The sequence below is a fragment of the Mustela lutreola genome, chromosome 6 (assembly GCF_030435805.1).
Source record: "Mustela lutreola isolate mMusLut2 chromosome 6, mMusLut2.pri, whole genome shotgun sequence".
NCBI lineage: Eukaryota > Metazoa > Chordata > Mammalia > Carnivora > Mustelidae > Mustela > Mustela lutreola.
The window spans coordinates 29,642,100-29,667,348 of NC_081295.1; the positions used below are offsets into that span (position 1 = coordinate 29,642,100).

The 25,249-nt window shown below is 33.5% G+C and overlaps 1 protein-coding gene across 3 annotated transcripts in view; it reads right to left on the minus strand.

Annotated features, from left to right (window-relative positions):
- The window catches only part of GRIK2 (glutamate ionotropic receptor kainate type subunit 2), a 644,466-nt gene that overhangs the window by 390,894 nt on the left and 228,323 nt on the right, over window positions 1-25,249 (minus strand). For all 3 annotated transcript variants that reach the window (XM_059176999.1, XM_059177000.1, XM_059177002.1), the window contains exons 3-4: window positions 7,916-8,083; window positions 5,516-5,773 (exon numbers count right to left, since the gene is read on the minus strand). In XM_059176999.1, the coding sequence (XP_059032982.1) occupies window positions 5,516-5,773; window positions 7,916-8,083 (426 nt within the window). The remainder of the gene's footprint in view (window positions 1-5,515; window positions 5,774-7,915; window positions 8,084-25,249) is intronic.

Genomic DNA, 25,249 nt, shown 5'->3' on the forward strand with positions numbered 1-25,249 from the left:
CAGACCAGAAACATAAAGATCATTTTTCTCTGTCTCTATCACTCTCTCCTCTTTTTATTTACTTACTAAACCCTACAATCCTTATCTTCGATAATTTCCTAGAATCTCTACCTCAATAGCATTCCACCAAAAACTTTTTAAGTGAGATTGTCATCTTTTTTTCAACCTGATTAATTTAGAAATCCTCTTGATTCTGGTCTTGCCTCGTTCCCTACCATACCCCAATAGCCCTGATATGTTCTCCACACTAAGGGCAGAGAGCCTTTACCAAAAATAGTTCTGTGTCATTCCTTTGCTTAAAATAATGACAACAAAATGAACCAAACCAGACCAACTAACATTATATAACAGTATTTAATTAAACAGAGTATGTTCTGAAGTTGACTGCCCAGGGTCAAAACCCAGATCTACAATTTACTTGCTGTGTAACCTTGGGCAAATTATCCCAGTTCTCTGCATCTAAATTTTCTCATGTTAAAAAAAAAAAAAAAGTAGGATTAATAATTCCTTTTTCCTAGAGTACAGTAAGGCATAAATAGCACAAAGACATGAAATTTGCATTATTGTGAGTTTTAAGCTACTACTATGTGGGCTCTATGAGGCAGGACAATAGTCCTCTAAAGTATTTATTATCTTTACTTTACAAATGCATCAACTCAGACTTTTAAAATCAAGTAACTTGCTGAAAAGTATACAACAGAGCCCGGATTTCAATACAGAATGTTTTGACATCAAAGACCATAGTAACAATGATAGACCAGTCTACCAGATGTCCCTGTGTCTGTGTTCTTTTTCAAGTTTATAGGAAGAAAACTGAATGTGTATATGCCCATCTCACTGACACGCTCAGTGGTGGTTTGGGAAGCAGGGTCATATCGTGCAAACATGATAGGTATTGCTGTAGACGTGCAGATATGGCAGAAGGGGAAATTTTTAAGGTAGATCCATGAGTCATGACAGTCACCTGTCATAACCAGGTGCTGATGACAGAAGAGTTCATAGCCTTAGGGTTCATTCTGCTCAGGTGTGTATTTGATCCAGTGTAAAATATAGCCAAGAAAACTCATTTATAATGTGATGAATGTTCTCATGGGCGAGGGTCGGGGGTAGTACCAGGTGCTGGGATGCGCTGGGGTAAACTTTCTTTGTGACAGCTAAGCCAGATGGTATGTGTGAGCATGTATGTGTAAATGCGCATGAGCACATGTGTATGAATTTAGTGGATGGGAGGAGTGGAGGCCAGAATGAGAAATTTCTAGGTGTACAGAAATAGGATATTGGGCAACTTGAAAGAAGTTTAACAGCTCATCTGAATAGACGTAAGTGAGGAATTCAGACTCAAAGGTCACTGGAAAGCTCCAGGAACTGGATCATGTCAGGTCTTAGAAGTCTCTTTAAAAAGTTTCGACTTTATCCTTACAGCAATGAGAAGCCATTAATAAGGAGAATGGATCACAATTGCATTAAAAAAAAAAAAAAAAAAACTCTAACTGCAGAGTGGAGACTGGATTTTAGTGGATATAGACTTGAAGTAGGGGGTCAGTTAGGAAGCTGTTAATAATAATCCAGGTGAGAGATAATGGTGATCTTGACCCGAGAAGTACCAGAGAGGATGGGAAAAAAAGATTTGAGAGATCATACAGGTGTAGCATTGACAACTGTTATAGCCTGATTGAGGGGCCTGAAAAAGGGAAAAAATGAAGGGAGATGTTCACGTTTCTGTCTTCGGCTGTTGGTGGGCAGAAAAGCCAGTCACGGAAGGAAGCAGGAATGGTGTGATAATAACCTGTTTCCTTTGGGACTCACAGAACTGTTTTGATGATGAAGTGAAATAGTTTATATAATAGCAACTATCACAATGCCTAGTGCCTTATAGCTCTTTTCTGTAGTTATTTTCATTCTCATCTCCTCATTTCCAAAGTTGTACCAGTGTTTAGTAGCAAAATTGGGAATAGAATTCCAGGCTTCTGTTTACCAGTCCAGAGTTCTTTGTTAATGGACTGCTGGTCTATAAACAAAGATGAAACACAGGGATTTTAAAGCAAATATTCAGAACTTATCCTGGAATTGCTTATGAGCTGACAGCTATCCAACTTATTTTTAGTTTATATTTAAAGTGAATCATATGTTCCAAAATGACTGACAGAAACACAGCTTTGTTTCTGAAGCCAATTCTTTTCCATCATTTTTGGACATCATTCAGAGCTATAACAGACTTTCAGGGTGTTTAAAAGCATTCATCCACGACAACAACAAATGCTAATTATCATAAAAAATAAACAGCTCCTGTTAACATCATTCTAAGAATTTCTCCTACTCCAGCACTATATTTCATCTATCATCCCATCTGTTTTGGGGGTGGGAACAAAGACTGGAGGAAAGTATAATTATCATGTATCAAACTGGACAACACAACAAAACAGAAATGAATATAAATGGGAGGGATAGCATACATAATAAATAAATCTGGAAAGGGAAAAAAGAAATGTAAATAAAATGGCACAGTGTGTCCTGCAGTAAACAGCAGATATAGGAGTCCATAATGGAGTCAATAATATTTATCTTGCTAAATATGAGGTGGATTTTTCCCCATTTCAGTTTATAATCCTTGCTATAATCAGATTTCCTCCCACACGATCAAATAGGCATCTTGTTCACTTGGGAAGTTTACGAATCCTCTCTGTTGAATTCTCTCATTAAAATTCCACCTTGAGACTTTTAAAAATAGCTGAAAAGGAGAAAAAAGTCTACTTCCAAATATTTATGAATACATTTCAAAGGGAATCTTAGGGTCAGTTCTATCTTATCAAAATATCAAGGACAGCCACATTCTCAAAAGTGTGTTAAATTAAAAGGGACCATGGCCCCTGGGTGTCTCAGTCAATTAAGGATCTGCCTTCAGCTCAGGTTCGGGTCCCAGGGTCCTGGGATAGAGTCCCTACATTGGGCTCCCTGCTTAGCAGGGGTGTGGGGTAAAGGGCTACTCCTCCCTCTCCCTCTGCCCCTCCCCTAGTTTGTGCTCTCTCTTGCTTACTTGTTTTCTCTCAAATAAATAAATAAAAATAAATATATTTAAAGGTACTACCAATGGCCAGTTGCAGATGCCACTAGCTCACTACAAATGTAGTAAAAACATGGACAATGACATATCACTAAATAGGAACTAGAAGCTCAGCCAGGGCCAGAACTTTGCTCTATTGGAATAAACACACCTGCATTGGTCCCGGGCAAATAGTAGATTCTTTACCAAGATATTTTAAATTAAATGTTGCATGAAATAGAGCAATTATAAGCTTTTATTCTCCTCAGAGTACTTTTAAGGTGCACCTACCCTACGGATAATTTTGTAGTGAGTCTTAACATTAATATTTGAGTAATCAGGTTTTAGAATCGCCAAGTATTTATGTCACTATCAAAGTGAAGAGTGCAGCAAATTTTCTTTTAAATAGTTTTAAACTATTTTAATAAATTTAATCCGAGGTCAAGTTTCCATTAAAAGTGTATACATTGAATTAACTAATTACATTTATTTCTCTATTTAAATTTGCTTCTATGATATGAATGTTTAGAATATTATTTAAAGAAAAAGATCAATTACATATGAAGCTTTGCTTTATCGAACTGTGATTTGATCTTGGTCACAAATCCCATTATCATTTTAGTCAATCACTCAAGAGCTACATATGTGAAATAAAAATGTCATAATACACACACACACACACACACACACACACACAGAATAATGAAGAAGATGTATTATCCATAAGCATTTTGAACATTTGCCAATATCCTTTCTACCATGAGGAGTTTTAAAATAATAAGAAATAAATATAAATATCACATGTACAACGTATGCACTCACATATGTGTGTATATACCGTGTGTGTATACATATATATATGAAGATATGTGATGTTTGGATAGCAATCACTTGAATTAAATCAGAGGGAACAGAGAAGTAGATAACTCACAGATTCACAATGTGTATGTATTCATATTTATATAGTTTCGTATATGACCATTCATAAAGAGTTATGGACCAATTTGTAACTGAGGTTTTCCTGAACCATTACATTATAACACCCCAGAAAAACCATTCACATGGAATCTACCATTGATAACTTGACATAAAGAAATTTATCAACAACAGAAAAGTAATGATTTGGGAGTAAAACATCATACAACAAACTTAGTAAGTCTAATTCAGTTAAAAGACATCAAATGTACTTACTAAGATATTTTTTGAAGGGCTTTTATTTATATTTCTAAGTTAAAATTATTCATGAAAATTTCACTTTTTAAAATCAGAAAAGTAAGATTACTCTCTTAATGGGTATTGAGACTCAGTCTTTCTTACCCTAATGAAAATGATTTTCAAGTTATAGTCATTGTTTTCTCAACCCTGTAAGTCTCTCTTCCGTTGTCTTCCTGAGAGAATTCCTATCTGTCTAGTTGGTCAATTTTATGGGCAAAGGGTCTTAGTCCTGCACATAGTTCTATATCTTGCACGCATGAACAAAGTGTGCTACTAGATTACTTTGGGAGAATTCAAATGAATTTCAATTTTTATGTAAACATGAAGGTATAGTGAAATGTCTTAGAATAAAATACTATAATCACATCCTATTTTAGAGCACTATTTGGACTATTGATAAACATCTTAATACAAAATTCCTGTCACTATAAAATAATCAATATAGTATGAACTTCTACCAGTATAGTTGCCAAAGAAAATAAAATACATTTATTTTCCATTTTTTACTTTCATATATTTATCTATGAGACTTGTTTTCAATTACTACTTCAAAACAACAATTCATATATAAAAATAATAATATACATTAGAACAAGAAAGCACAAACAACCTCTAGCCAGCAAACACTCATTAAATACTCATCAAAGACACTGTAATAAATATCACCTAGAAAACTCTATTTTCCAAATTCCTAAACTATGTCTACACATAGTTCTAAAAACTCTTGAGTATTTCAATGGGTATTACATTGTTTCAAATTTGAAAAAAAAAAAAAAACTTTTCTTCAACTTCAAACATGCTATACAGATATAAAAGTTATTATTTATCATACACATTTTTGGCACATAAATGGTCAAAGAAAATGTTAAGTCAAAATCCTGAATTTCTTGATAAGTTTCACTAACAGTCAATTGTAAGACTTTATTGTGGGAAACTATCCTGAACCTAGCAGAAGAATTCTTTGAATAAAATTTCAATATTATATTTTATACTCTCTCTATCCTTCATCCAATATTATAGTTCATGCTAACTGATCCTTCACAGGGAAGGAAAGTGCTTATCTCACAAATATAGAGAGAAAGGATGGGATGTAGCTGTTCTTTGGATGTGTGAAATTAGTGTTGATGTTTGATTCCAAATGTCTTTCCATTACTCACCTTAATTAAAAAACCAAAGAAGAACATAGTAAGAATCTTGAATAAGTTTCAGAACGTTGTGCATACTTAAAGCATAGCCCTGAAGGCTACTGATTTTTCTTACCAGTGCTGTCATCATACACGACCGTGACAGTTTTCCACTTGAAGAATTGCACCAAATCCAAAATGGCACGGCTGAGTGAAGAGAAGTCTGGGTAAAGACTGACATAGAAGGAATCTTTGTTGTCCGACACCTGGTGCTTCCAGCGGGTCTGTATGTGGGGAACCCCCAGAGCATTGCAGATAGACTGCACAGCATTTGCTGAAGAGCTGTGTGAAGGCCCGAAGATGGCAGCTACCCCAAGAGACAGCTGATCGCAGGCTGAAGAGGAGATAGAAGTCGGTCAATAATGGGGGAGAGATACCAGCTTGCCAACATTACCACATTATTATCGTAAGCCTGAAGGTTTATCCTGAAGAAAGATTTTGTTTTCCTTATAAATAACATCTACATTTAGATAATTTCCATATTTTGTTGAATTCCAAACATTATGTTTGTTAGAAGGGAAATTCTTCCAGACATCTGTAGCTCACTGTTCAAATAATTTTACAAATAATGTCAACAGAGGGTATTCTAGAATTTAAGAAGGAAGGGGTATGAATGAATATAAACTTCACTGGATTTTAGTGGGTGACAGAATTTGTAAACCCCTTTTAATATTTTGTAAACCAAATGAGTTTAACACCTCATAATTCCTGAGACAGTAACCTGTTTGTTGCTAGAACATGCTAGTCTCTGGGCACTTGGGTGTTGCAGTTAGTTGAGTATCTGCCTTCAGCTCAGTTCCTGATCCCAGGGTTCTGGGATCAAGTCCCAAGTTAGGCCCTCTGCTCAGCAAGGAGTCTGTTTCTCCCCCTCCCTCTTCTGGTGTTTTAAACTAGTGGATATACTTTCTTATGACTGTACATCTAGTGTTTGTGCATGCTCCCTCTCTCAAATAAATAAATAAATAAAATCTTTAAAAAATGTTTTAAAAGAACATGCTAGTCTGTTATTTTTACATTACTCCTTTGAATTTCTCATTAAGAAACCTCTTAATATTTTTTTATGCTTCACCCATATTCCATATTCTTTGGTCTAAATTATTTCATTTGAGACAGAGCTTCTTCTTCCTAATGGAAATAATCATGAACTATGTCACTAATCAAATGCGCTTGTCTTACAGTTAATGACTTATTTTGCAATTATGATGACAAATGTAGTATTTCACAATAACCTTTACCCTTTTTTTCCAGCCTTTAAAACCTTTCATCACCCTGACATGGTTCTGAAATGTGGAAACTTATTTGTATTCATAAAGATATGAATTCAAAGGGCAGGCAGAATATAGGCTTTGATAAACACTAGTTAGCTGGGGGATAAAAAGGGTACTTTCATCTCACAGAATATTGTACCTTATCAGTTGCCATTAATATTAATGAAATTAGAAGAAATCTAGACCAGGTTAGAATTATAAATAATTATGTACATTTCCATCAAGGTAAGATAGCTAATAAAACAATATTAGAATTACAGAAAAATAAATGTTGTTTTAAAAATATAAATTTAGAGCAAATGCTTTCTAAGTCCACTCCTTTGAGAAAAATCTATATTATGAAATTTAATTCCTGTTAATGCTAACTGTGCAAAAGAATGCTAACTATGCAAAGAAAAGATCACCCACTTAGACAAGTAAGACTATGGAAACCTCTCTCAAAACGCACTTACTACCAAGATTGTTGTTTGGTTAAAATAATGCGTTGATAATAGTTCTCTATTACCTTCCTTACTTTATAAATGTTAAAGTCATATCTACAAAGTTATTTTTCTATTCTTACCATTAAAAACACAGTTTAACAACATAATAAAATAAAATTTATAAATATTCTAATTATATCTTCTTATAATTCAATTTTCACATTTTCCATTTATTTTCAGTCATAAGAAGATACATCCACTAGTTTAAAAACAGGCATGGAGTACACATAAATGAAAGCTTTTTGAAAATTTTCCAGTGAAGTTTTAAGATTGGACTGACATTATAAAGTCACTTGGAACTACAGAACTTTCAAGGGAGTCAGTAAATTGAGACAATAGTAATAATGTAGTAGAAGTGACAGGTAATAGAAATAAAAATGTAAAAATGGATTCCAAAACTTGGTAAAATCCACTGATGTATCATTTTATTTAGTGGGTTCTTAAAAATAGGAATAGTTTACTAAGAAAACAGGATTATTGGGGAAAAAAAACCAATTTCACAACAATCATAGACCTAATCGTATTTCATGTTAAAAGCTTTTTTTTTATAATAGGTAACCATATCATCTTACTGTCCCTGATAAAATTTACATGCATTTTAAAAAGAAATATTTGCATGAAAATATTCCTAATAACTTATTAATTACATTTGGAATTAAGAAATCTCTCAAGAATACCTGGAAATTTGAATTCCAGAAAATATAATGTTAAATATTTGTCAATTACCTTTTTTGGATGCTTCAAAACTGTCATAGAGGTTTATCTTTTGGGTGTCATAAGTTAGGGTGGTATTGGGTAACAACGTTCTATTTCTATTGATTGTATTCACAGCAAATCTGAATGCAAGCTCTTCAGCTCCCATTGGGCCAGATTCCACATATTCGAAAATGCCACCTGGAAAATAGAAAGAATAATCATACAGTTCTTAGAAGATAAAGAAAATGTATAAAGTTTTCTTTACGTTTATGTATGTATGCATTTATGTGTGTGTGTGTGATTTGCTTAAATACATGGAATTTGTGCTTACTTTTTCTGTGAACTTGAATATTTGAGATATGCCCTTTTAGATAAATCCATATCATAAAAATTTCTTTGCTATTGTTATCATAATTTACCATAATTTAAATATGATTTTGCTTTTTTCTTTCAATAATTCCTTCTTTTAGAGCCCAGGTATATATAGATCTTGCCTTAAGTACCGAGCATTATCCCTCAAACTTTTGCACAGTTTCAGAATAATAAATACTCTATGCTGATATAAAGCTATGAAGTTAAGCATCAGGAAAATAATATTAAATATGTCTCCATTAATTGACAAATTCAGAAATCTTTAGCATAATTTCTATGGCACATACTGTGCTAAAGGCCCAAAATACAAATTCACTTGCAAATTCTAACGAATGAGCTTGCAGTAAAAGACAGCAAAGTAGCATTTCTCTATTTCGTCTACTCTAGATCTTTTTTAGAAGATACTTAGACATTTGTGAGAGATAACTCTCCCCAACAGTGCAAATCCCTTCATCAGTAAATAATAAGGTAGCATATAATTTAGGCCATAAAATATAGAGTACAATTCAAAAACATGTCTTTTCCATTTGTCATTTTCACCGGTTATGTCTTAATCCAGTTTCCTCATTCTTGTCTCAGCCTTGCTGCTTCTTAATATTCTCTCTATTCAGTTATGAGTGACCTATGGGACCTTTGCCGCCAACAGAATCTCTTCTTTATTGTTACTTTGGTAATGGAATGAAAGTGTGAGCATCTGATATTTGACACTGCCCAACCTCTGTCTTTGGGAAACAGGTACTAGTTTAACAATAGAGAGCATTTATCTTTCTCCCTTTCAAATTTCATTCCATGTACTCTCTGCACAGTCATTCACAAACTAAACTCCCTTGAATAAGTCATTTCCACAGCTTGCAATTCATACCTCATCAAAAGTCTTCTGAGAAGAATCAATGAAACAAGATGGGATTGGGAGGGAGATAAACCATAAGTGACTCTTAATCTTACAAAACAAACTGAGGGTTGCTGGGGGAAAGGGGGTTGGGAGAAGGGGGGTGGGGTTATGGACATTGGGGAGGGTATGTGCTTTGGTGAGTGCTGATTCACAGACCTGTACCCCTGGGGATAAAAATACATGTTTATCAAAAATTAAAAATTAAAAAAAAAAGTCTTCTGACACATAAACCACAAACTACTTATTCTAAAGTAGTAAGAATTTATGGTATGGTAACAACTCTAAATTAGCAAGAATCCGTGGTATGGTAATAATTCCTGTAAACATGAGGAATTAGGAGTCAACAAAATACCACAGTACTCAGACAAATTCATATTCAGAGAGTATTAGAAAATTTGTTATTTGACCCCATATTAGTTTGAAATATTTCTCTTATTCTTTCAACTAAATTAATGTTAGTTACCAGAGCAATCGACTTACTGTGAAATAGTTCTCTGAATACAGTTAAAGTCTTTAGAGACTTAGGCCAAGCAGAACAATAACAATTTACATGACTAAATGGTGTCAAGAACCAAGTCAGATGTCACGTATATATGGAGGAGAACAGTGGTGTAAGCCTAGACTCAAGCCAAACTGGGTGTACAGTCTTTGCCATTTGCCATCCATGTAAAATTGGCCATTGCTTAAATCCTCAGTCTCAATTTCTTCATCTCTAAAAAGAGTATGATAATGAAGGTGACTGCATAGAGTTGTTATAAAATTTAAATATTATCTTATAACAAAGCACTTAATTAGACTGGTGGCTGCCCTAGAGTAAGCACTCCATAAGTGTCTAAGGTTTCACTGAATCTTCATAGTAATCCCAAGTAATATTATTTTATAGGAAAGAACTCTTTTGGCCCAAGTGACTCTTTTAGCTATCAAGTGGTAGAGCCAACATTACAATCTGTTCATTCAAAAACTTCAAAACCCTTGCTTATTCTAGTACAAACTAGTATTTTTCTTCAAAGTTTTATTCAGGTAAAATACACAAAACCTCCTAAAGGCGAGACATAATGGCTTTAATAATAATATTAAAGAGTCTACATATGGAACAGGAAAATAATTGAGCAATTATAAAGTACTTCTTAAACTTAATTAGAAATAAATTTTCAATTATAGAAATGCAAACCTGAAGTTGTTTCTTAATGGCAAAATAAAATGAAAAACTAAATCTTCTACTTTCCTCAGTTCAAATTATAGTTTCTATGTGATATAAATATAAAAGACAAAAGAAGGATACAAAAATGATCAATATTTGATGACAGTGGGATAAAATATTCCTATTCTTTATCTCTCTTGAAAACAAATAATTCAAATTCAAGTTTACATATTTATTACTGGTTTGAATATTTAAGGAAATCTTTGTAATTCCTCAAGATAACCCATTTTATCTTAATTAAATAAAATAATTAATTTTTATTGACCCAAAGCCAGAATTGAAAATTTTGTATATAAAAATAAAAAATATTAATGTAAGCTTTCTAAGCACAATATCTTCTATAACGCTTTCTGGCCATGTTAACCCAAAGGAAGGGAGGAAGGAAGGTAGGTTGGAAGGAAGGAAGGAAGGAAGAAAGAAAGAAAGAAAGAAAAAAAGAAAGAAAGAAAGAACCACTACTCCTCTTTTGTGGAGGGCAAGTATGGACAGTACAGTAAAAGAATTTAGCAAAGAATTACTTTCCAAAAAATATTGGGTTTATGTGGGAAACAAACAGAACTTTTGTAATTCTATTTAAAATTTTGGAAAGTTTTGTAACATCTAACATAATAAGTGATCAAAGAAGAAAAAAGTACCATCACCATATTAGATGGTTTAAAGACACCTGATAGGTATCATTAATTATTCTTGATTAAGAAAATATTTTCAGAAAAAAACAATGGAGTCATAATGAAGCTTTACTAAGATAAAAATCACATATTAATGGAAATATTATATTTAAGAGTAAAACAGAAACAATGTCCCAGTAATGTCAGGAAAAAGATAAGGATGTCTACAATATCCACTTTTACTATTATTCTGGAAATTTTAATAAATGTAATTAGATATAAAAATTGCTTATTAGAACATAGAGTCACATTTTAATTTCATTCTATATATAGAAGAGACACAAATATCATTTGCCAATGGCATTTAATCATAATGATGAAAATAAAAAAATTGAGAGAATTTATCATGGAAAAATCCCCCCCTAAAACAAATATTAAACAAATGAGTTCTTCAGGTAGAGGAAAAATGATCCCAGAGGGAACCACTACACTGCTTAAATGTATGAAGTATAAAGAAAGGGTAAATATATGGGTGAAATCAATAATTTTAACTAACCAAGCAAGAACAGTAACATCTTATGATGTTTGTAATGAATTTAAATCAAAGTACATTCTAATAACAACACCAAAGTTGAGAAAATCATAAATAAAATTAAAGAATATTAATGTTCTAGCAATATTGGGAGGATGATAAAGATAATTATTTTAGACTATAATAACGCAACAATACATATTTAAATTTCTAAGATAAAGACTAAAGTAATGAAATAACATATGATCAAAAATTTTAAAAGAAGAAAAATGACTTAATAAAAAATATTTTATTTGTCCAAAAAGAATCAGAAACATAAGTAAAATAGAGAAAACACCAAAAGAATTAGTAAGATGATATAAGTGATCCAAAACAAATGTATCAGTAAATACATTAAAGGTAAATGAAATAGATTCACATTTTAAAGTTTAAGATTACCCAACAGAATAAAAAGGCACAAAACTGTAAGCTACCTGTAAAAGTAATAGTAAAAAATAAGAAAAGAGATGGGTAAAGATTGGTTCTAAAACCACACTAACCAAATAAAACCTGGGGAAGCTATTCCAATGTTAGATAAAGTAGACTTGAAGAGAATAAAGGATGTCTATCACAATGATAAAATTCAGACTCCATATACACTTAAAAAAAACAAAAAACAAAAAAAACCCTCCAACATATTAACAGGCCTAGAAGGAGATACAGATCATAGTGAGAAACATTAAAACACTACTCTTAGTAGCTCACAGAAGAAGCAGACAAAAAAAGAAAAAAAAATCAGTTAAAATTTAGATGATAAAAAAATATTTGACTTAATTAACAAAGATGGAACATACTTCCTCAAAATGACAAAATAATTTTTTTTCAAGTTTATGTTTTCCAAATTGATCATAAACTAGGCCATTTACTAAATCTCAACATATTTCAAAGACTGACATAATTCAGAGCATGTTCCCTCATCATAGTGATATTAAACTAGAAATAAATAACAGAAAGATAACTTGGAAATCCCAAATTTAGAAATTGAAGAACATATGCCTCAGTAATCCATGGGTCAAGAATGAAATTATAATGGTTATTACCAAATTAGGGAACAAAATAAAACCGAAAATTTGGCACTTAAGACTTGTAGAATACAACTAAGTCCATGCTTAAAAGAAAATTTAAAACTAAAAATCAAAATTTAAATTTAAAAAATAGAAGACTAAAAATCAATGATCTAAGTGCCATCTCAAATATCTAGGAAAAAAAAGAACAAATCAAATCCAAAGGAAATAGAAGAAAAAATAATAAAGATCAGAACAGAAATAAATAAAATATTAGATAAAATAATGCAATAAAAAACACACATACAAAGCCAAACTTTGGTTATTTAAAATATTATTAAAATTTCTAAAATTTTGGGTGCCTGTGGCTCCGTGGGTTAAGCTGCTGCCTTCGGCTTGGGTCATGATCTCAGGGTCCTGGGATAGAGTACCGCATCGGGCTTTCTGCTCGGCAGGGAGCCTGCTTCCTTCTCTCTCTCTGCCTCCCTCTCTGTCTACTTGTGATCTCTCTCTGTCAAATAAATAAATAAAATCTTAAAAGAAATTTTCTAAAATTTTAACCAGTCTAATCAAGAATAAGAAAATAGAACTTAAAAAAAAAAAGTTGTACACCAACTCTTCATGAACATATAGATGGAAAAATCCTAAATACAGCAAACTGAATCTAGCAAAATATAAAGACAATAATACATCAAACCAAATGGGTATGGAGTTTCCTCTCAAAGTTAAAAACAGAACTACCCTAGGATCCAGCAATTGCACAATTCATACAAAATTGTGTATATAAAAGAATACAAAAATATTAATTCAAGGGGTTACATGCACCCTCTTGTTCATGGCAGCATTAGCTATAATAGCCAAGTTATGGAAACAGCCCATGTCCACTGACTGATGAATGGATAAAGAAGATGTGGTATATGTATACAATGGAATATTAACCATAAAAAAGAATGAAATCTTGCCATTTGCAATGATATGGACAGAACTAGAGAATATTATGCTAAGGGAAATAAATCATTCAAGGCAAGACAAATACCATACCACATCATTCATATATGGAATTTAAGAAACAAAACAAAAAAGTCAAACAAGAAAAGAAAAGAGAGAGGTAAACCAAGAAACAGACTCTTAACTATAGAGAACAAACTGATGGTTACCAGAGGGAAGGGGGTGAGAGGAAAGGTGAGGTTAAGGAGCGCCCTTGTGATGAGCACCAGGTGATGTATGGAAGCGTTGAATCACTATACTGTACATCTGAAACTACACTGTATGTTAACTAACTGAAATCTAAATAAAAATAAAAAAAATAAGTGGGGTTTATTTTAGGAATTCAAGATGTGCTTAACATTTGAAAATAATTCTATAAAGTTTAAAATATTAAGAGAAAATGGAATGATCTTTTTGATAATTATGACAGTATCATTGATAAATTTCAGCTTCAAATCAAGATTAAAAGCTCTGAGCAATTTAGAGATAGAAGAGAACTTCTAAGCAGATACACAGTATCTATAAACAACCTACATCAACCATCACACTTACTGTATAATGTTGAAATCTTTCCGCTTAAGACTGGAAATGAAATAAGGGTGCTCACTATGACCACTTTTATTTAGCATTGCAATGTAGGTCCTCTTTAGTGGAATGAGTAATTAAAGTAAAATAAATAAATAAATAAACAAACATACTTCCTTTGAAAAGGAAGAAACAAAATTATGGTATTCTTGGATGAAATGATTGTGTATGTAGAAAATAATACAGATAAATTATTAGAATTAAAAGAACGAATTTAGCAAGATTTTATTGGATATAATATCAATGTACAAAAATATATTTCTACATATCAACAACAAAACAAAATGAAAAAATTATGAAGTAACAATTTAAATAGCATCAAAAAACTTTAGATAGGTTGAAATATAACATAAGATGTGCAAAATATTGTGGTGAAAAGTATAAAACATTATTGAGAGAAAATAAGAACTAACTAAACAGGGATATACTAAACTTATGAAATAAAGAACTCAAGATTTTAAAGATGTTAATTCTCCACAAATTGTTCTATAGTTTGGTATAATCCCAATCAAAATCACAGCAGACTAAAATACATATAGAAATGCCAAGGGTCTAAAATAATATAAGCAATCTTAAGAGAAACAAAGACTGGAGAGCTTATGCTACCATATTTCAACAATTGTAATAATTAATTCAACTATAAATTACTCAATTTTGGTATTAGTATAAAAGTAGACTAATAGAGGGGAACCTGGGTAGTTCAGTCTGTTGTGTCCAATTCTTGATTTTGGTTCAGGTCATGATCTTAGGGTAGTGAGTTGAAGCCTCATTTAAGACTCCAAGGTGACCATGGAGTCTGATTAAGATTCTCTCTCTCCTTCTCTCTCTGTCCTTTCCATCCCTAGTTGTGCTCTTTTTCTTTTTATTTAAAAAAGAAAAGAAAAAGGTCAATAGATAAATAGAACAGAATATACAATCTATAAACAAATTTTCACCTATATTGTCACTGACATGTAAGTGATAATATTATAGTGCCAAAGAAAAAGAATTGTAATTTCAATAAGTATGTCTGGATCAATTCAATAATCACACTTAAAAAATCATTTCAATCACATGGCTGAATGTGAAAATTAAACAATAATATTAATAACAAGCTAGGAAAAGATTTCTTAACAAAAATAAAAGAAGACAAAAAGTAGTAACTCTAAGGTAGAAATACGAGATATAAGACATTAAAATGAATTTAAGTTCAGGAAACAATTCAGAGGATGTGTCTTTCTGTGTGTGTGTGTGTGTGTGTATGTAAGACAGAGTTTCTTCTCTTGAAAATATTCATAAAAAGAAGACAGCAGTCAAATCAATAGAAATGTGGGTAGAAAACTTGAACAATCCCTCTCCCCTAAAAAATTCAAAGGGACAGTAAACATACAAAAAAGTTCAATTTCATAGTACTCTGGACAATAAAAGTTAAAATTACAGTTCAAAACAATTTTACAGACACTCAAATGATCACAGTGAAAAAGACGAGTAGTATCAAGTGTTGTTGAAAATGTGGAGCAAGTAGACCTCCCATGCATTGCTGGTCTCTCTAGAAGCTGGTACGACCTACTTTGAAAATTGTGCCACAGGGTCTTCTAACATTGAAAATCCACAAACCCTGTGGCCAAAATTGTACTCCAGGATACACACCCAACAAAAAGTGCATGCATGTCTGTCAAAGATCATGTATTCGGTAACCACATGCAAAAATATAAGATGAATCTCACAAACAAATCACTGAGGAAAGAAGTCAGACACACACACAAAAATACTGCTGTTTGAAAGCATTTTTCAAAAACTTCAAAAAATAGTGGTGGGGTAAGGAGGGTACATGATGTGCTTCTGAGGTGCTGCTGATGTTCTGTTTTTTAACCTCGGTGTTTGGATATGTATTATTAAAGCTCTACTACTCTATAATTTGTGCACTTCGGTACATATGAATCATCTTTTAATAAAATTTTATTTTAAAAAACAATTTCATGAGATGCCTGAGTGGCTCAGTTGGTTAAGCAACTGCCTTTGGCTCAGGTCATGATTCCCGGTCCTGGGATAGAGCCCCACATCAAGCTCCCTGCTGATCAGGGAGTCTGCTTCTCCCTCTCCCTGTGCTACTCCCCTGCTTGTTCTCTCTCTCTGTCAAATAAATAAAATCTTTTTAAAAAATTGCATAAAAGCACTAAGGCTTTTCTAAGTTTGATAGCACAAGCAATAAAAATGAAGTCAATATTGCTAAATGTAATTGGAGTGTTTGAAAAATAATCATAATCAAACACATAAATATGATTAAAGAAAGGGAAATAAGAAGATATACAAAAGTATATTAACAGAATATAAACATAACATTAAAAAAACAAAAGAGAGGGGTGCCTGGGAGGCTCAGTCAATTAAGCATCTGTCTTCAGCTCAAGTGATGATCCCAGGGTCCTGGGATTGAGCCCCACATCTGGCTTTTTGTTCAGTGGGAAACCTGCTTCTCCCTCTCCCTCTGCAGCTCCCCCTGCTTGTGCTTGCTCTCTCTCTCAAATAAATAAATAAAAAATTTTTAAAAAGGTTAGTATCTTCAATATATAAATAACACTAACAATAAAAATATGATCACTGCAACAGAAAAATTGGCAAAGAATATGAATAGATAATTTATAAGCAATATATGCAAATAACTGAACATATTAAAATGCTTAAAAATAGGAAAGACTAAAACAAAGAATTTTTAGAGATTAAATTTATTTAGGTGTATGAAAAAAGCACAGTTGAAAAGAAAAAGAACTTGATAAACTTTTTTGAAAACCTTTATTTAAGTCTATCAGGCTTTAAAAACATCATACACTGGGGCACCTGGATGGCTCAGTGGGTTAAAGCCTCTGTCTTCATCTCAGGTATGATCCTGGGATCCTGGGATTGAGCCCCGCGTCAGGCTCTCTGCTCAGCTGGGAGCCTGCTTCCCCTTCTCTCTCTGCCTGACTCTCTGCCTGACTCTCTCTACTTGTGATCTTCTCTCTGCCTGACTCTCTGCCTGACTCTCTCTACTTGTGATCTCTGTCTGTCAAATAAATAAATAAAATCTTTAAAAAATAAATAAATAAAATAAAAACATCATACACTTAAGTCTGCTAATTCTACCTGTAGGATGTAGCCTGAAGAAAAACCTTGGTCATTTAGCTGTGAGGATGTTTGCTTTGTTCATAAGAACAATATGATTAGAGGGGCACCTGGGTGGCTCAGTGGGTTAAGCTTCTGCTTTCAGCTCTGGTCATGGTCCCAGGGTCCTGGAATCGAGCCCCGCACTGGGCTCTCTGCTCGGCGGGGAGCCTGCTTCCCTCCCTCTCTGCCTGCTTCTCTGCCTACTTGTGATCTCTGTGTGTCAAAAATAAATAAATAAATTTGGGAGAAGGGGGTGGGATTATGGACATTGGGGAGGGTATGTGCTTTGGTGAGTGCTGTGAAGTGTGTAAACCTGGTGATTCACAGACCTGTACCCCTGGGGATAAAAATATATGCTTATAAAAAATAAAAAAATAAAAATAAAGGACCCCCCCAAAATAAATAAATAAATAAATAAATAAATAAAATCTTAAAAAAAAAAAAAAGAAAGAAAGAACAATATAATTAGAAATGCTCTAATCGGGAGCCTGGGTGGCTCAGTGGGTTAAGCCCCTGCCTTCAGCTCAGGTCATGATCCCAGGGTCCTGGGATCGAGTCCCGCATCAGGCTCTCTGCTCAGCAAGGAGCCTGTTTCCTCTTCTCTCTCTCTGCCTGCCTCTCTGCCTACTTGTGATCTCCCTCTGTCAAATAAAAAATTAAATAAAATATTTTTTTTTAAAAAAAAGAAATGCTCTAATCATCCAATGGTAGATGCAAATTATGGTACATTTAATTAATTAAATAATATGTATCTAGTAATTTTTATATTCGATAGAAGTTATTCGATGACGAAAATGCTTTATAAGCAGTTACAATATATACTTATGTATAATAAAGTATTAAGTATGTTTATTTCAGATGACAGGCATTTGATTAATTTGCTTCTCTCTACTTGTTTATACATGTATTTATTTATTTGTTTAGTTATTTGTGAGAGAGAGAGAGAGCCTGTGAGAGCAGAAAGGGGCAGAGGGAGAGGGAAAGAATTCCAAGCAGTGTCCACACCCAGCCCAGAGCCAGATACGGGGCATGACCCTGAGATCATGACCCCCGCCAAAATCAAGAGTCAGACGCTTAACCGACTGAGCCACCAAGACGACCCTTGTTTATACATTTGAAATTGTTAACACTGAATCTGTGTTTTCATTCTTTTCAAAAAAAGGAATAAAATATGTTTTAAAATGAAGCTAGACTATTATTAAGGGGTAGCAGAAAACAGGAGAGTATCTAGAGGACACTATGAAATCTCTGGGTATTTATGCATTTTTCTTTTATGATGAGAAAGAGAGCAAGTTTATATGATGGAGAGAGAACAATAGAAAGAGAAAGGTAACAGGTAGAAAAGAAGGTATTACTGATGAAGCAAGGTGGCTCGGGAGCAAGAGAAGATCAAATCCAAAGGAAATGGTAGGTAAACCTGGGGAGAAGGACACTTCATTCATTGAAGCAAGAGGCAATTATCTGTGATCTGCTGACGTGAAGATGGGCAGGACACTGAAAGACTCCATATTTTATCTATTTTCTTTGTGAAGTAGAAAATAAGGGCCTACAAATTTGATTCTCTAAGGAAGAAATCAGCTATTTTTTTTTTTCCTTAAAGTATATGTTTGGCTTTAAAAACTGCTAATAAAAAATTGAAAGGCAAAGCATTTTGTTTATCTGTTCATAAACCTACAAAAGGATAATTGTTCACCTGATTTTGAACAGATCCTTTTCTCTTTACATAGCTTGAGAAAAATAATACCCATTTTGCACTACGTACCCTCTATACAAAGTGCTTCCAGACTTATTAATTTTACTATTAAGTGTCAGAAGTGTACATAGTATTTCATAAGCATGTGGTACGTGAAAAGAGAATTGCTACCCTAAGGAGTTTAAAAATCATGTTTGGTGGGTAAAGTACATCCCAGAGTAATAAAGAGCACAGAAGAACCATATGATCCTAAAGAAGCATTTTAGTAACTTATAATTATGGGCTTTCCTGAGACTTGTACCAAGATTCACCCAATTTCACATTTTCAAGAACCTAAAGCCTACTTTCTCATTATCAAATTCCCTATTCTCTATTGGATACAAGTAACACTCCACTGCTTTCTTAAACTTACCTTTGGCTTTTGAAAATTAAAAAAAAAAAAATCAGCTGCAATAATCATTCTCACAGCTTTATTTTTGTTTAGTTTTGTTGTTTTGTTTTTGTGTGTGTGTTTTAATTCAGAAAGAGTCACCATATCTCACATAACCCTTATATCAAACAATAAAATTCCTCCAGTTCTTTCTCCAAGCTTATTGTAAAAGTTAATAGCTCTCGTCACTGTGTAATAGGCTTGATAAAGAAAGAAGAAAAGAAACAGATGAGAATAGCCTTCCTTTCCATAGGTCTATTTGCCCTACCTTGTTTTGTAGACATGAAAGAACAAATGGCAAGGAATCCTTTGTTTACGCAAAAATCCCCCAAACTGAAACTTTTACTACTTCATAAAAGCAATATAAAGCAAGACTTGAAATAAAAAGTTTTATATTAGCTAATTGCTGAAGACTCTCCAAATCTTTTCTCTTTTAGATCTATTTAATCTACTCCTGAGGACTGTATGACTCATAAATCTGTGACAGATGTGCCAACCAACATCACATGTAATTTCTGAGATGGTTCAAATAGGTCCTTTCTTAAAGTAGGTAAAAATCATCATTTTATAGATGTTTGATTTAATAAAGAAATCAATGTTATGAATGTTATTCTCTTAGAAGATATGCTAGTTTTTTCCCCATCAACTATTATAATAATCTTGTTTTCTACCTACATAAATGCAAAACATGTTCTCTTCACTTTAATTTTGTACAAATCTTTATCCAGAGGATAAAATAAGCATACTTTTTTGTAAATGTGAAAGGCTATTTAAAAAAATGCCCTAGATATTAAATGGCATTAAGAAATTGTTTCTTTTTCTCCTTAGGCAAAATGATGCTTGTGGTTGTATAAGAAAATACTCTCGTTCTTAGGAAATTCATGATGAAGAGTTTGGGCATAAAAACAAAGATGGAAAAATGTTAACAATTAATTAATTAATCAATGTGTTAAGTATATGAGCATATATGTTACCATCTGATCTTTTCCGTGTATTTTTAAAGTTTATAATAAAAATTTGGGCAGGGGGAATAAAAAGAGGAAGAAGAAATAAGACTCCTATACTTACTGTTTTGTTACTATGGCATGTTTTTAACAGATTTCTCAAAGAGACCATTAAATTAATCTACAAGCAGTTATAAAAATACTATATGGTCCAATTGTACTATTATTGTAAGTATAATAGAGAGAGGAGTCTAAGAATGACATAATCAATAAATGACCTGGTCTACACATCCTTTGGATACTTAGATTGCTCTACTACTCCATATGGGTGTCCTGGAAAGGTTAATTTGCTGCCATTTGAAGTTTTCCCTTACTTCCTGGGAAAGCTCTAGCACTGGGTGTCTCCTACTTCCTAGGAAAACTCAAGCACCAAGTTCTACATATTAATCCATCATCTGCTTGCCTGATCCTTCTGATCATTTGCTCTGATTAGAATAAATTTAGGCCCAACTTTCATACGGTCATGATCCAGAATTTGAAAACAGATAGTATCTTCCTGCTGTATTTTTTTTTTTCCAGGTTAAAAGTTTCAAATCTTTCTCTTACCACATGAGTTATCTGATCTTTCATTTTTCTAATCATTTCTTCTCTGAAAATACTCCAGTGTATCCACAGTTTATTGTGGGTCCATTTTTTAATGATATTCCAAGTGGGTATGTATACTACATGCTAAACTCACGTAGTATACATAACATAAATAGATTCTTTTTAGAGCACAATATCATAATGTTAATTCCTCTTAAGCTTATTGTTAAAAAAGTTTGTTTCTAATGTACTTTTTAAAAATTTTTCATATATGTCTCTGATAAGTATTATCTATTTATTGTTGCCTAATTTTCTAATTAAGAATATTTGGATTCTGGGGCGCCTGGGTGGCTCAGTGGGTTGAGCCGCTGCCTTCGGCTCAGGTCATGATCTCAGAGTCCTGGGATCGAGTCCCGCATCGGGCTCTCTGCTCAGCGGGGAGCCTGCTTCCTCCTCTCTCTCTGCCTGCCTCTCTGCCTACTTGTGATCTCTCTCTGTCAAATAAATAAATAAAATATTAAAAAAAAAAAAAAAAAAGAATATTTGGATTCTGATCTTATCATCAACTCTTTATTAATATTAGTTTATTCAAAATTCTAATTCATCAAGACCAGTTACTAATACTACAGAGATATAAGAAATGTGTTTCTTTTTACTTTGTTATGAGAATGGCCACATTCAGTTTTGTTTCTAAGTCCAAGTCAGTGACAAAAATGATGAGCAAGACACAGTTAAAGACAAAACCTCAGATCTTAACCCCAAGAATACTCCACTGGAGGCTTTTCCTACTATTAAACTAGCTAGTGATCTTAATTATTCTAGCTAACAGTTCATTGGTTTCCACCATTTCTGCTGGAACATCACTGTAAACCTTTCCACATGCATAACTAGGTCCAAATACTTGGAAGTCCGTCTTCCATGCTGTAGTAATGCATCTCAAGTGGATTTTTCAGACTTGTCCCTACTCTGCCTTTCTTCTGCAACTGAAGTAATATTTCTAAAATGCAACTTGTCATTTAATTTCTTAAGATCTTTCAATAACTGCCTAGTTTTTAAGCTTAGGGCCATTTACAAAGTTCTTCACAGTCTATCTTCTGTCTCTTTCTCCAGTCTCCTTTCTTGCCATTCCCACTTTCCCAGTGCTTTCCCAGTATATTAAACCATCTACCTTTCTCTGAGCGAACCAGCATCAAATGCCACCATTCCTTCCAAGTGATGTTCTTCTGCCCAGGAGCCTAGCTCCTACCACAGATACACACACACACACACACACACACACACACACACACACACATACACCAGTAACATTCTCTCTCCTAATGTATCATGGGCCTTTGGCGTAGTCATTTTCTCTGGGAAGACATTCCTCATTGCTCCTTACCCTCATCCGGCTAAATTGTGTCTCTGATTTGCATTCCCTTGGTTCCAGATCACTTCCAAACATCACAATGTATACTCCTACACTCTAAAGCTTAATAAAGTTAAGTCAATATGACACTTGTTTAAATTTGAGCTCACTCTGAAGAATGAAAGCTTCTAATAGTCAACATTTATTGAGAGCACACTGTATATCAAGCATTTTGATAAATATTTTACAAGCATTAATAGAAAGTCATCAAAAATGTAATGAATCACTTTTCTTTAATTAATGTACTTCCCATTGTTATAATATTTTATATTTTAGTTGTGAATATAACTCTGACATTTAAGTTGTCTACATTGTTGAGTCGAAGAATTGCTTTCCTCCTTTATGCTCCATAGTCTCTAGGGCAGATTAATTCTTAGGGCAAATAACTTGCTTTACTGAGTCTATTGTGCTCTGCTTCAGCAAGATCTTAGAGCTTGTTCAGCACCCTAAGTATCTTGCCTTAGGACAGTTACACAGTCAGTAAGTGATGGATGCTGGATTAGGACCCAGGAGACCACAATCCAGGCCTCGTCTTTTAATGACTATACTGTACTGCTTCCTGCTAAGTGAAACTGCCACTCTGTTTTCCATCTCTTGTTCTTTTCAGAGCCACTTTCCTTTTTCTGAATGGTAAGCATTTTGAAAAAAGATTCTTAAAGTTTTATATTAATATGAAGTATAACTATAACATTCGGAAGTGGATTTTGTGTAAATTTGATGGATACCATCCTAGTGACCTATGTATATGCAGGCAGAAAATCACATGTGCACATGGGCCTGGTTGCCTGACACACCATGACAAAATGAATTAGCAGGCCATAGCTCCTCAAAGTGGGATGGTGTGGGAAGCACATACTCTAAGAGGTGAATTTTCCAAGGAGAGAAGTAGTGATCCATCTCTACTGCATACTGAGAGACACCTCCTCCTCTCCCCACTTGTTCTGAATCTTCTCAGCCATGAGGCAAAGAGTATTTCTAATTTAATGAATAGACTGACTCCAGTCTTGTGAGCCATATTTCTAATAACAATAATGTTATTCACTCTGATGCATACAAACACAGCTCTGTCGATATTTCAAATAAACAAAATACTATACAAACATGTGGCTAATGAAAAGTTTGTCTGTAGAATATCCTGGAGTTTTCTGAAGTTCTAGTACTCTGCAACTCTTCACTATAAAAAGGATATGAAAGCTACTCTTGCATCCCCCCTCCTCCATCTATCATACTCCATTCAACTCAAACATGCTGGGCATTTGGAAAAAGGAAGCTGCTGATGCAATCTAAAATAGAGAATATCTGTTAGAAGGCATTATATAAACCAAAATCAAGGTGTAGGAAATAATGTCATAGGATCCCACTAAATAAAGATTGGTTAGGCTCAGGCATTTAAATGTGCTTTCTTATTATAAAAATAAATAAGCTTTTAACTTTACAAACCTCCTATTGTTTCCAACATATTTTTTGCCAGTGGATGGAAAATAGGTGTTGAATTTTCCTTCTACAAACGGACCCTTGAAATCATAGAGAGAACTATGGAGTTACACATTCAAATAATATTACTTTTAAAGCAGATGCACTACATACTGTGAGGAAAATTGGGAAATGGGTACTTAAATGTTAGCAATTTAAGACCTAGAAGGAATGCATACTGATTGGGAAGGCAGATGCTTGAATAATATCAAGATATAAATAGGACAGATCAAACTGAGATAACAGGGAAGGCAGCCACATGAATAATCACCATATAAGCAGTATAAATAACACCAACTATTTGAGGCCAAGAGCACACACTTTAATTATATTGATCTTTAAAAAATAGGTCAGCTAAATGAAAAGGCAAAAAGTGATTGAATGAGCAAGTCCCTTCTCAATCCAGACCTCTGTTTGTTTGTTTGTTTGTTCCCTTCTGCAAAATGTAGGGAATGGGTAAAATGATCTTGAAGATCAGAGAGTCAGAAAACTTTCATGATTCTAAGGCTGCTTAAGAACTGCCAAGTAAATTGGGTAGCATAACTGATTATGTCAGAATTTAAAATGTGGTTAATTGCCAATCTCCTGCAAATGTGGAACACTCTAACACCCTACCACTAATTTCCAAAAGAAATGACTTGAAAAACCATGTGTCCAAATATTACTGAGTTCAATCAATAAAAATATAGATGGAAATTCATTTTGGGTTTTCAAAGAGCTACACAAAGATGTTAGGAGGGTATATTAGAGACATTAAAATAAACTTTAGGTTTTAATCCAGAAAGAGTAATTAAAAAGATGCCTAGAAAATTGATGTTTTAAAAAATCCAAAATCAATTTAATAGCAATAGTGCAATCCATAAAGCAGTTTAAATATGTAACTTGGTATTACATATAATAGAATTTACATTACTTATATGGACTTCAAGAAAGTCTTTTAATTCCCTCTTATATAATTATTTTGCTAGGTTACTTTTAAAAATAATCTTTAGGCTATTTGCTGGAGCCATGTATTTTTGTGTTTATTATTTTGTTTTAACTAAGGAGATAAAATGAAACTTAAAAAGTAACTGTTTACTTTCACCTTTTCAGGCAAGGTTTCTTAAAACACTAAAAAATATTTTTGTTTAGGGCGCCTGGGTGGCTCAGTGGGTTAAGCCGCTGCCTTCAGCTCAGGTCATGATCTCAGAGTCCTGGGATCGAGTCCCACATCGGGCTCTCTGCTCAGCAGGGAGCCTGCTTCCCTCTCTCTCTCTCTGCCAGCCTCTCTACCTACCTGTGATCTCTCTCTGTCAAATAAATAAATAAAATCTTTTAAAAAAAAAATATTTTTGTTTAATAATCCAATCAAGAAATGGGAAGAAGACATAAACAGAAATTTCTCCAAAGAAGATATACAAATGGTCAACAGACACACGGAAAAATGCTCAACATCACTCAGCATCAGGGAAAAACTAATCAAAACCACAATAAGATACCATCTAACACCAA